The sequence below is a fragment of the Acinonyx jubatus genome, chromosome C1 (genome assembly GCF_027475565.1).
Source record: "Acinonyx jubatus isolate Ajub_Pintada_27869175 chromosome C1, VMU_Ajub_asm_v1.0, whole genome shotgun sequence".
NCBI lineage: Eukaryota > Metazoa > Chordata > Mammalia > Carnivora > Felidae > Acinonyx > Acinonyx jubatus.
In genome coordinates, this window is record NC_069381.1 from 50,698,268 (window position 1) to 50,712,376 (window position 14,109).

The window sequence follows — 14,109 nt, forward strand, 5'->3', positions numbered from 1 at the left end:
CTGAATGCATCTCCCCCTCAAGGTCAGGAACTGAATGCATTGACCCCCAAGGGCAGGAACACTCCTGCCACTTCTATTTAATATAGTATAGAAGGTTCTAGTCAAGATTGTTAGAAAAGAAAAAGAAGTCATCCAGATTGAAAAAGAAACAGTAAACCTTTTATTATTTGCAGAGGGCAATATCTTGTATATAGAAAATGTTAAAGAATCCAAAAGAGGAAAAAAAAAAAAAACACTGCAATTAATAAACATGTTCAAATGGTTTCAAAGCACATAATCAATATTCAAGTCAATATTATATACACAAGAAATGAACATTCTAAAACTGAAATTAAGAAAACAATTCCATTAAAAATATCATAAAAACAATAAAACAATTGGGTATTCATTTAACAGGAGAAAGGCAAAGACTTGTACACTGAAAACTATAAAACACTGAAAAAAATGTTAAGATCTCAATATATGGAAAAACATTCCATGGATTGGGAGATTTAATATTGTTAAGAGGGCAACACTCCCCAAAATGATTTATAGATTTAATGTAATGTCTATCAAAATTCCAGCTACCTTTGTGCAGAAATTTACAGCTAATTCTAAACTACATATTAAACTACAAGGGCCCAAGGGCGCCTGGGTGGCTCAGTCGGTTAAGCAGATCTCAAGATTCATCGGTTGAGGCCCACATTGGGCTCTGTGCTGACAGCTCAGAGCCTGGAGCCTGCTTTGGATTCTGTGTCTCCCTCTCTCTCTGCCCCTCCCCTGCTTGCGCTCTGTCTTTGTCTCTCTCAAAAATAAAACTACAAGGGCCCAAAATAGGCACACACACACACACATCTGTAAATAAGATAATGAAGTTGTAGAGTTGGAGGACCACTCTTCCCAATTTCAAAACTTACTGCAAAGCCAAAAAAATGAACACAGAATAGTACTACCATGGGCTTAGCATATAAATCAATGGAATAGAATTGAGTCCAGAATTAAACCCATACATCTATCATAAACCAATTTTCTTTCTTTCTTTTTTTTTTTTTAAATATTTATTTATTTTTAAAAGAGAGACAGAGCGCCAACCGGGGACGGGCAGAGAGAGAGGAAGACACAGAATCTGAAGCAGGCTACCGGATCTCAGCTGTCAGCACAGAGCCCTACACGAGGCTTGAACTCACAAACAGTGAGACCATGACCTGAGCCAAAGTCAAACGATTAACCAACTGAGCCACCCAGATGTCCCGTGAACTAATTTCCAACAAGAATGACAAGACCATTTGCTGGAGAAAGAATAGTCTTCCTAGCAAATAGGTGTTGGGACAACTCAATAGCTACATTAAAAGAATAATATTGGACCCTTACCTCTCACCATGTAAAAAAAAAGTAACCCAAAATGGATTATACCTAAATGTAAGAGCTATACCTATAGACCTCTTAGACAAATACATACAAACAGATCTTTCTGATCTTGAGTTAGGTAATGCTTTCTTAGATAGGACTCCAAAAGCACAAGCAACAAAAGAACAGAGAAAATGAATTTAAAATTTCTATGCTACAGGGGCACCAGGGTGGCTCAGTCAGTTGAGTGTCTGACTTCAGCTCAGGTCATGATCTCATGGTCCCATGGATTTGAGCCCTGCATTGGGCCCTGTGCTGACGGCTCAGCAGCTGGAGGCTGCTTTGGATTCTGTGTCTCCTTCTCTCTCTGCCTCTCCCCTGTTCATGCTCTGTCTCTATCTATCTCTCAAAAATAAACAAATGTGAAAAAAAAAATTTTTTTTTTAATTTCTATGCTACGAACACCAGCATTAAAAGAGGAAAAAAAAAAAAAAACCCACAGACTGGGAGAAAATATTTGCAAATCCTGTATTAGATAAAAGATTTGTTGGGCAAGGGGCATTAAGGAGAACACTTGCTGAGATGAGCACTGGGTGTTATATGTAAGTGATGAATCACTAAATTCTATTCTTGAAATCATTATTGCACTATATGTTAAATAACTTAATTTACATTTTTAATGTAAATTAAAAATAATAAGAAAAAAATAATAAGAAAAAAAGATAAAAGATTTGTATCCAGAATACATAAAGAACTCTTAAGTTCAAAGACAAGAATATAAAAAAGCGGGGCACCTGAGTGGCTCAGTCACTTATGCATCTGACTCCTGATTTTGGCCCAGGGCATGTTCTCACAGTGCATGAGTTCAAGCCCCTCATGGGACTCTGTAATGACAGCATAGAGACTGCTTGGGATTCTCTCTCTGCTCTTCCCCAGCTTGCGCATGCGTGCGCTCACTCTCCCTCTCTCTCTCTCTCAAAATAAATAAACTTAGGGGTGTTTGGGTGGCTCAGTCAGGTCATGATCTCATGGTTTGTGAGTGAGCCCCACATCAGGCTCTATGCTGACAGCTCAGAGCCTGAAGCCTGCTTCAGATTCTGTGTCTCCTTCTCTCTCTGCCTCTCCCCTGCTCACACTTTGCCTCTCTCTCTCTCAAAAATAAATGAATGTTAAAAAAAATTTTTTAATAAACTTCAAAAAAAAGAATATTAAAAAGCCACATAAAAAATGAGCATCCACTAGATAAAACAAAAACAAAGACATTAAAAAAATGAGCAAAAGACATGACTACATATTTCTTCAAAGAAAGTATACACATAACCAGTGCACATAAAATTATACTCAAGATCATTAAATATCAAGGAAAAGCAAATCCTAAACCACAATGACAAACCTCTTTGCCTACACTAGGATGGCTGTAATCAAAGGGCCAAATAATAAAAGTGTTCGCAAAGATATGGAGAAATTGGAACCTTCACACACTACTAGAAGAATTTTAAATGGTGCAGCAACACTGGAAAACAACCTGAGAGTTCTTCAAAACGTGAAATATAGAATTGTCACTAAGATCCAACAATTTCTAGTATATGTCCAAAAAAAATGAAAACATGCCCATACAAAAGCTTGTTCCTGAACATTAACCGCAGCATTATTCATACTAAACAAAAAGTTTAAACGACTCAAAGGTCCATCAACTGATGAATGGATAAATAAAATGTGGTATATCCACACAATGGACTATTATTTGGCAATAAAAAGAAATTAAATAGTGATACATGCTACAACATGGATGAACTTTTAAAACATTATGCTAAGTGAGGGGCGCCTGGGGCGCTTAGTTAAGTGTCCAACTTCAGCTCAGGTCATGATCTCCTGGTTCATGGGTTTGAGCCCCATGTCGGGTTCTGTGTTGATGGCTCAGAGCCTAGAGTATGCTTTAGATTCTGTGTCTCCCTCTCTCTGCCCCTCCCCCACTCACACTCTGTCTCTCTCTCTTTCTCTCTCAAAAATAAATAAAACATTAAAAAATAATAATAAAAAAATAAACCATTATACTAAGGGAAAGAAGCTTGTCACAAAAGACTGTATATTGTATAATTCTATTGATATGAAATGTCCAGCATAGGCAAATCCATACAGACCTTATAAGGAGATCAGAGGTTGTTTAGGATTGGGTTTGTGGATTGGGGGAGAATGGAGGGTTACTAATGAATACAAAAGTGTTCCAAAATTAAGACTGTGGTGATGGTTGCAGAACCTTGTGAATATATCAAAAAAAAAACAATAAATTATACACTTTAAATGGGTGAATTGAATAGTATAGGAATTGCATCTCAATAAAGCTGTGGGGAAAAAAAGGAAAAAAAAGAAAACCCTTTTATGCCTCACAACACTGTAAAGTCTATAAATAAAACAAGCCTATATAAAAAAAAGAAAAATTAAACATTTAGAAATATTTTATATAAAACACTCTTACCTCCAGTGCTTATTTCCACCTCTGTAGAATCTCTTTCCAAACTCCCCGCACTGCTAACAATATTCATTAAATGGATTGCAGTCCAAGCAAAAGGCATGCGATATTTCCCAAGTCTTTGACAAAACTGATCAGCTTGACTTTTCAGCTTCTCCAATTTTTCCTTATTCTGCAAAACAAAACTTTATACATTATATGATTATGCTCGAAAGAAATGAATCAAAGACTACTCCATTGTATATAAAAAGACAGCTTAGGAATTCTCAATTCTCAACAAAGATGGAAGAATAATCTATACCTTTCAGAGATCAATTAACACTGTATTATCTTAACCACTGAATAATTTTAACCCATTCTATAAATGTATGTGTAGAGTAAGTCTTTCAAATTTATTTTTGTGATTATCTCATTTTGGTAGGAAAGAACGTAGAGCAAGTGTCAAACGTGTATGTATTACAAGTACTATTTTATGAAAAGAAACATAACCATGTTCAAGTCAGCAACTGCTACCTACAAAATATTCTAGGTTAAACTTACTAAATTGTACTACTCTGAAAAAGATGGGAGCAGTTGAGCCATTCTGAAATAATCCTTAACTTATGGCAAGAGAAGGAGTGAGGTAAAGTGGGATTGGGGGTACAAATAGGCTAACAACATGTAAGACCAGAACTGTAATAAAAGAAGCAAACAAAAAAAAATATTGCAAAAGACTAAACCCTAGAAACAGACTGATGGTCCAAACAGTATGTGCCTATCTGGAAGACATCCTGAAGCTGGCCCAACTTTTAGGCTATCCCTGAAACAAACACTAAGGTAACCTGCAATAGCCAACTAATGGTCCAAAAGTAAAAATCTACACCAAATATCTTACATACTCTTTCCATACAGGATGTTGTCAAGGTATATATACACTAACAACAGAGCCCTACCTTGAGAGTCAGGCCTGGGATAAGATGGACGGATAACTAAATGTTAGCGCTGTTTATTGCTATATATATTATACCTCCAAAATAGGTGATTGCTTTAAAAGCCTAGATATCAAGTATACTTGATTCTATCAGCTTATGTAGGCATGTAATAAGCTGCTATTGTAATTATGAGCTCCACACAACAGCAAATTTAAAAAATGACAACCCGGGGAAAGGTTATAGAATACTTGAACCCTAATTTCAACCAGCAAGCCAGAGATCAGAGAAGAGTATCATGTACTCAGTTCTACCTATATCCGCAGAAAAGGCTCAGTTACTGTTCCAAATTTCACAAAAATAGAAAACAAAACATATTCTAGATTTTGGTAACTTATTGAGTATTCCTCAAGCATACTCCTGGATGTTTCAACTATTAAATCATGTATTCAATCATCTGTTATTCTTGTAGCTAACTCAGGGTATCTGAAATTTGGTACCAACTTTATATCAATTGCTTTTGCTTTATATGTGTACCCAAATTCTAAAAATTAGTCATCTGATAGCAAAAGGGAGATAGTATTTTCTGTTTTTACCATATTCCTTAATTATCAGTGGCATTCCTTAATTATCAGCAGCTAGACAGAGCCCCAGAGTACTGCTATCTTACTATAAAAAATTATACTATATGGGGCACCTGGGCAGCTCATTCGGGTAAGCTTCTGACTCATGATTTCAGCTCAGGTCATGATCTTATGGTTCATAGGATCAAGCCCTGCATCAGGTTCCAGGCTGACAGCTCAGAATCTGCTTGGGATTCTCTCTCTCCCTCTCTCTCTCTGCCCCTCCCACGCTCATGTGCAAGTGCTTTCTCACTCTCTCTCTCAAAATAAATGAACTTTAAAAAACCTTTTATTACCAATATCACTATTTTATGAAAAATCACTATTTTTGAAAATTTTAATACTTAGGAATGAAATGAAATTAACTTAGTTTTCTCCAAGGAAAAAAAAGTCAGGAGTCACTTAGTTTGGGGGTAAGGGAGATTTTAAAGAATAACACAGCATATGAAAAAAAGCTAAGTGACAAAAAAAGAAGAAAGTAAGAAAGCAGATAGTCCAATAGAAAATAATGAACTAGTAGTTAAATTCTTTAATATGCTTCATAATTCTCCCAAATAATAACTTGGGAAATGAGAGGTTATTTAGTGTTGGGTTCAGGGACTGGGGGAGCGTTGGGAGGAACTATATGACTATACAGGTGGGAAAAATGAGAGGCATGATACTCTACCTTTGTGGCATCTGCTTCTTTAAAAATCATATATGGTTCTGCACACTCTCCGATGTCACCTTGCTGTAGGACTTTTTCTAACTGTCAAAAAATAAAACAGTAAAGACTAATTAAGCTTAAAAAAAAAAGTAATCAGACTGGAATGTGAGGATGGTTTAACATAAAAAAAATCAATCAAGGTAATACACCACATTAACAGAATAACAGGAAAAAAAAACACATGATCATCTCAATTGATACAGAAAAATAACTGGGCAAAATTCAGCACCCTTTCATGCTAGGAACATTCGACAAACTAAGAATACAAGAAAACTACCTCAACATAATAAAGACCATATATGAAAACACCACAGCTAACATCATATTCAATGGTGAAAGGCTGGAAGTTTTTCCTCTAACATTAGGAACAAGATAAGGATGCTCACTTTTACCAATTCTATTCAAAAAAGTACTGGAAGTCTAAGCCAAAGCAATAAGGCAAGAAAGAAAAAAAAGAGTCAAATTTGAAAAGAAAGAGTAAAATTATGTGTTTGCAGACATGACCTTTTGTTCAGAAAACCTTTATAGTACACACACACACACACACACACACACACACACAAATGGTTAGAACTAATAAATAAATTCAGCATAGTTGCAGATACAAAATCAATATGCAAAAATCAATTATATTTCTAAATACTAATAATGAAAAATCTGTAAGAAAATTAAAAACACAATTTCACTTACAATAATATCAAAAAGAAAAAAAATAAAGGTATTCCCCACTTTTAGAAAGCTAACATTATGCTACTTTGATCTTACAAAGACCTACATTACTACCTGTTTTTGCTAACTGAAAGAAATCTGAAGAGGATTTTCACTTTTACAAAAAAAGGGGAAAGTAAAAATAACATTCAGCATATGCTTTGCAAATACAGGCAGCACACACCCAGGGCAACAACAGTGGCACTGCCAAGCTCCTTCCCTGGGAATTACAACTCAGTATCTCAGCATCAAACCACCAGAGTTCTGCACTGTGTCTACGAGCATCTGTCCTTTATCTCAATTTACTTTGTGCATCTGTTGGCAAGATATGTCCAAAGGCATCATGAAAGACTGAGAGAGTTATTTTTTGGGTCTAAGAACATTCAAATATTTTTCCATATGAATTAATGTTAATTGCTTTGTCACTTTATAAAATTTCAGCTTACAAAAGTTTCATCAAAGCACTCTTCTTCTAGATAGCAAGGAAACATATACTGAGAAATTAACTTAACCAAAAGGGTGAATGATATATAATCTGAAAACCATAGAACATTGGTTAAAAAAAAAAAAAAAAAAAAAAAAAAAATTAAAGAAGACACAAACAAATGGAAAGATATCCTATAGTCATGAACTGGAAGACTAAATTGATATTAAGAGGCCAATTCTATGCAAAGCAATCTACAGATTTAATGCGATTCCTATGAAAATCTCAAAAGATTTTTTTTGTAGACATAATAAAATTCACCATAACATTCATGTGAAATTTCAAAGAACCCTGAACAATCAAAATAAACCTTTAAAAAAGGAACAGAGTTGTAAGTCTCATACTTCCAGACTTCAAAACAATACAAAGCTACAGTAATAAAAAATATATATATGATACTGGCATAAAGACATACATATAGATGAATGGAACAGAATACAGTCCAGAAATAAACCCTCATATATGTGGTTAAATAATATTTTGTTAATATTTATTTAGTTATTTTGAGAGAGAGAGGCAGTGTGCATAGGGTAGGGGCCAACAGAGAAAGAGAGAGAAAATCTTAAGCAGTTCCATGCTCAGTGTGGAGCCCAATGAGGGGGCTCAATCTCATGACCATGAGATCATGACCTGAGGTGAAATCAAGAGTTGGATGCTTAACCAACTGAGCCACCCAGGAGCCCCAGGCTAAATGATTTTTAACAAGACTGCCAAGGCCATTCAATGGGGAAAGGACAGTCTTTTCAACAAATGGTGTTTAAAAAACCATATACCCAAATGCAAAAGAATTAATGGTGTTTAAAAGACCATGTATCCATGGGGCACCTGGGTGGCTCAGTTGGTTAAGTGTCTGACTCAGGTTCAGGTTAAGGTCTCATGGCTCATGACTTCAAGCCACGCATTAGGCTCTGCGCTGACAGCTCAGAACCGGGAGCCTGCATCAGATTCCATGTCTCCCTCTCTCTCTGTCCCTCCCCTACTCGTGCTCTGACTCTCTCTCTCTTTCAAAAATAAACATTAAAAAAAATTTTTCTTGGGGATGCCTGGGTGGCTCAGTCGGTTAAGCATCTGACTTCAGCTCAGGTCATGATCTCGCGGTCCGTGAGTTCAAGCCCCACGTCGGGCTCTGTGCTGACAGCTCAGAGCCTGGAGCCTGTTTCAGATTCTGTGTCTCCCTCTCTTTCTGCTCCTCCCCTGCTCATGCTCTGTCTCTCTCTGTCTCAAAAATAAATAAAAACATTTAAAACAATAAAAAAAATTTTTTTTCTTAAATCATATATACAAATGCAAAAGAATAAAGTCTTTACTCTCTATCATATACAAAAATTAACACAAAATGGATCAAAGACCTAAATGTGGACCTAAAATTATATAACTCTTAACAGGAAAAAACAGAATCTTCATGACACTGTATATGGCAATGTTTTCTTGGATTTGATGCAGAAAAATACAGGTAACAAAAGCAAAATACAGAAATTGGGCCACATTAAAAATTTGTGCATCACAGACATAATCAGGGTGAAAAGGCAACAAATAAAAAAATATATACAAATAATGTATCTAATAAGGAGTTAATATCCAGAATAATTTTTTTAAGTTCTACAACTCAACAACAAAATAAATACAGTAAGCCTTGGTTTGCAAGCATAATTTGTTCTGGAAATATGCTTGTAATCCAAAGCACTCAGATATCAAAGCAAATTTCAAGAACCACTGGCTCAGCTGTGATCATGTGACGTTCAGCATCATGTACAACTCATATTGCAAGACATTGCTCATTTATCAAGTTAAAATTTATTAGAAATGTTTGTTTTGTGGAACACTCACAGAACAAATTACAATCCAAGGTTTTACTTTAATCTGATTTTTAAATGGCAAAGGACTTGAATAGACATTTTTCCAAAGAAGATACAAAAATGGCTAACAGGATATGAAAAGATCCTCTACATAATTAATCATAAGGTAAATGCAAATCAAAATACAATGAGATTATCACTTGATAGCCATCAAGATGGCTACAATCAATGAAACAAAAAATAACAAGCATTGGCAAGGATACAGAAAAACTGGAACTCATGTGCACTATTGGTGATTATGAAAATGGTACATCCATTATGGAAAACTATACAGAAGGTCCTCAAAAAATTAAAAATAGAATTACCACACAATACAGAAAATCTATTTTTAAGTATATATCCAATAGAACCAAAAGCAAAATGTAAACCATTATTTGTACACTCATGTTCATAGCAGCACTATTCACAAAGCCAAAAGGCAGAAGTGACCCAAATGTCTATCAAGAGATGTGTGGACCCGAAAAACAAATAATCCAGTGAAGAAATGGGCAGACAACATGAATAGACACTTTTCCAAAGAAGACGTCCAGATGGCTAACTGACACATGAAAAGATGCTCAACATCACTCCTCATCAGGCAAATACAAATCAAAACCACACTCAGATATCACCTCACGCCAGTCAGAGTAGCTCAAATGAACAAATCAGGAGACTATAGATGCTGGAGAGAATGTGGAGAAATGGGAACCCTCTTGCACTGTTGGTGGGAATGCGTACTGGTGCAGCCGTTCTGGAAAACAGTGTGGAGGTTCCTCAAAAAATTAAAAATAGATCTACCCTATAATCCAGCAATAGCACTGCTAGGAATTTACCCAAGGGATACAGGAGTGCTGATACATAGGGGCACTTGTACCCCAATGTTTATAGCAGCAGTTTCAACAATAGCCAAATTATGGAAAGAGCCTAAATGTCCATCAGCTGATGAATGGATAAAGAAATTGTGGTTTATATACACAATGGAATGCTACTTGGCAATGAGAGTGAAATCTGGCCTTTTGTAGCAACGTGGATGGAACTGGAGAGTGTTATGCTAAGTGAAATAGGTAATACAGAGAAAGACAGATACCATATGTTTTCACTCATATGTGGATCCTGAGAAACTCAACAGAAGACCAGGGCGGAGGAAAAGGGGGGTGGGGAGTTACAGAGAGGGAAGGAGGCAAGCCATAAGAGACTCTTAAATACTGATAATAAACTGAGGGTTGATGGGGGGTGGGAGGGAAGGGAAAGTGGGTGATGGGCACTGAGGAGGGCACTTGTTGGGATGAGCACTGGGTGTTGTATGGAAACCAATTTGACAGTAAATTTCATATTTAAAAAAATAATAAAAAAATAAAGTTAGGTAAATAGGTTATGACAAACTGAAAAAAAAAGAGATGAGTGGACAAACATATATATATTAAATATTATACAATGGAGTATTATTCAGCCTTTAAAAGGGAGAAATCTTAAAACAAGCTACAACCTTGATGAACCTTGAAGACATTATACTAGGTAAAATAAGCCAGTCACACACAAAAACAAAAACCAAATACTCTATGATTCCATTCATATGAAGTATATGAGGTCAAATTCATAGAAAGAGAGCAAACTGGTGGTTGGCAAAATCTCTTAAGAGGAGAAAAAGTCATCTAATATAATATCAATGTACAGAATTAACAATTTTTTAAAAATTGCTCAATTGGTTGAGTGTCCAACTCTTGATTTCGGCTTAGGTCATGATCTCACAGTTTGTGAGATCAAGCCCTACTTTAGGCTCTGCACTGACAGTGTGGAGCCTACTTGGGATTCTTTCTCTGTCTCTGCCCCTGCCCTGCTTGTGCACACATTCTCTCTCAACATAGGTAAGTAAACACTAAAAAAAAAAAAAAAAAAAAAAAGTAAAAAAAAAACTCACAAAACAGTATTGAGTGACCAATGCAACAGTTTCTACTTCTAATTTTTTTCTCCACTTCTAATTTAATGTCTCACGTTAACCCTATATAACTTAATATTTTCAAAAAGAAAAGAAACGTAAATAAAATAGGGTGAAAGTCCAGAAACCAAATCAAGCATACCTGATTTGTAGGAATTGTGATAATTCCTTGTAGGAATTTAGCACATATAAAGTTGATACTTCAAATTAGCAAGTGGAGGACAAAAAACTCTTACAAATAAAATAAAATAAAATAAAAATAATCCAATAAAATGGATAGGATTACACAAGTGTATATATTTGTTCACGTGAAACATATGTATCCTACATACACTTAAAATTCATGTTTTTTATATTAAAAATCACTTACAAACAAGTTAAAAATGAGCTATTTGAATAAGTACTTTATAAAACAGAATATCCAAACAGCCAATAAATCACTCAACATTCTTAGTCATCACAGAATATAGACTAAAATTGAGGGGCGCTTGACTGCCTAGGTCAGTAGAGCATGGAACTCTTGGACCTGGGGTTGTGTGTTCAAACCCCATAGTGGATGTGGATATTACTTAAAAATAAACTCTTAAAAAAATTGATATAACATGACAAACATATCAGAAATAAAATACAAACCAGAATATAAAACAAAATTAATAAAATTTAAATGTCAAATACAATAAAATCCGATGATAGCAAGTGTTAAGAAGGAAATGGAGCAGCTGATATTCTCAAAAACTGTTGAAAAGAGTAAAAATTGGAATATCCATGTAGGGAAACCGGTTGTAGAAATAAACCCAATGTCCAACAATGAGAATGGAAAAACAGTGATATATTCATGTAACAGAATATTATATAGGATTGAAAACAACTACTGCTACACGCAAAAAGCCTAGATGAATCTTAACATAATTCTTTAGAATACCAGAGACAAGAATTTATACTATACGATTCCTTTCCTATGAAGTTTCAAAAGAGGCCAAGATATGGTAAAAGTCACTATAGTAGGAAAGGGCACAAAGAAGGCCATTTGCTAATATTCTACATCTTGATCTAGATGTACATAAGTTCAGTATGTAAAAATTAATAAAGATGGACACCCTGTGCATATTGCTAATTGTAAACAAAGCTTACAAAGAAAACAATTTCTATATACCAGTGACAAATGAAATTTTGTATATAATTTAAAATGAAAAATGTTAAGTGATACCATTTATAATGTAATCAAAAATATCAAATCACCAAGAATATATGAGAGGAAAAGACCTAAAAACATGAAGGAATATATCATGTTCATTGACTGAAAAACAATAGTTTAAAGATGTCAACTTTCTCAAATTGATCTATATATTTAATGCAATGCCAGTCAACATCTCAGTACATTATTTCTTGAGAGAAAGAGAGCATGCCTATACTGAGGGGTTGAAGAGACTGACAAGTAAAAATTTACACAAAAATGTAAAAAGTCAAGCTGGAAAAAAAATACACCACTTATTATAAAGCTACAATAATGAAAACAGTATAGTAGTGGTACCAAGAAAAGACAAATAGACCAGTGGAACCAAAAAAGGCTCTAGGGGCACCTGGGTGGCTCTCCTCCTATGGAGGACCCTCATAGCCATTATATTGAGTGAAAGAAGCCAGGCACAGAAGACTCATTGTTATGATTCCTTTCATATGAACTTCAAGAAGAAGAAAAGCTAACAATGGTGACAGTAGTTAGAATACTAGTTATCTAGAAGGGCAGGGGTAGTCACTAGAAAGAGAAACACAAGAACCCTCCAGAGTAATAACGCAATGGAAATATTCTATGACTTGAGCTCAAGAGTGATTACACAGGCAAACAAACATGGAAGAATTCACCAAGCTGTTTACTCCAGATTTGTAAATATCTCATTGTACATATTTTATACTTCAATTTTAAAAAAAAACTGATAAATATCAAGTATGACTAGCTGAAACTCTTATTCACTGCTGGTGGGAATGCAACTATCACAGAGACTGAAAACATTTATTTGATAGCATCTACCAAATCTGACATACAAATATTCTGTGACTTAGAAATTCTACTCCCAAGAATAAACTAAATACAAATGCATGCATGTCTATCCTCATGGAATGCAAATATTTACAGAATTTCTGATAAAAACCACAAAATTAACCAAAATGTCTATCATCAGTAAAATGAATTATGATATATTCATACAATACTAAACAACAATGTAAATGAATTTTATTTTTATTATCTTTTAATGTTTATTTATTTCTGAGAGAGACAGACAGAGCATGAGCATGGGAGGGACAGAGACAGAAGGAGACACAGAATCTGAAGCAGGCTGCAGGCTCCGAGCTGTCAGCACAGAGCCCGACATGGGGTTCAAACCCATGAACTTTGAGATCATTACCTGAGCCGAAGTCGGACGCTTAACCAACTGAGCCACCCAGGAGTTCCAGCAATGTAAATGAATTTAAAACTGTTGCATACAGCAGTATAATCACACAATCATGTAGCAAGTCACAAAATATATATAATGTTGGATCCTATTAACATAGTGTTCAAAAACAAGCAAAAATTTTGAGGGGAAAAAAAAAAAGGAGCGGTGAATGGTACATGGGCAGTTTCTGGGATTCTGGTAACATTTTGTTTCTTAACATGGGTGGGTGGTAACATAATGCATTTATTTGGGGATAATTCATTAAATCATGTATTTATGACTTTTGTGTATTTTCTGTAATTATGTCACACCTCAATAAAAAATTAAATTAAGCTTATTTTGTTATCATTACCTTATTGTAACCCACGTTTTTCTTCATCTATTTGTGGGTTTCTTTCAAAGAGCTTTGTTTTTGTTCTCTAAAATGTCAGTCTTCCATAAACAATAATCCAAACACAATGATATTACCCCTTCACCTATTTACCAGAAAGTATGCTAATAAACAGGACACAAAAATGAGCAAGGAAGACCTAATCCTGGCTCAGCCAGAATTCCCGTATCTCAGACAGTGATAGATTGCACTTAATAGCCCCAATTCTTCACCCTTCCTTTACCCCCCTCACTGCTACCTGACACTGGAATTCCTCTGAATAAAGACGCCAAGTATATATCCTAACTTCT

General features: G+C 35.2%; 1 protein-coding gene across 13 annotated transcripts in view; it reads right to left on the reverse strand.

Moving 5' to 3' along the window:
• Nucleotides 1-14,109, reverse strand: part of DOCK7 (dedicator of cytokinesis 7) — a 224,653-nt gene that overhangs the window by 156,063 nt on the left and 54,481 nt on the right. For all 13 annotated transcript variants that reach the window (XM_027059014.2, XM_027059013.2, XM_027059012.2 and 10 more), the window contains exons 10-11: nucleotides 5,995-6,075; nucleotides 3,803-3,968 (exon numbers count right to left, since the gene is read on the reverse strand). In XM_027059014.2, coding sequence (XP_026914815.1) covers nucleotides 3,803-3,968; nucleotides 5,995-6,075 — 247 coding nt within the window. The remainder of the gene's footprint in view (nucleotides 1-3,802; nucleotides 3,969-5,994; nucleotides 6,076-14,109) is intronic.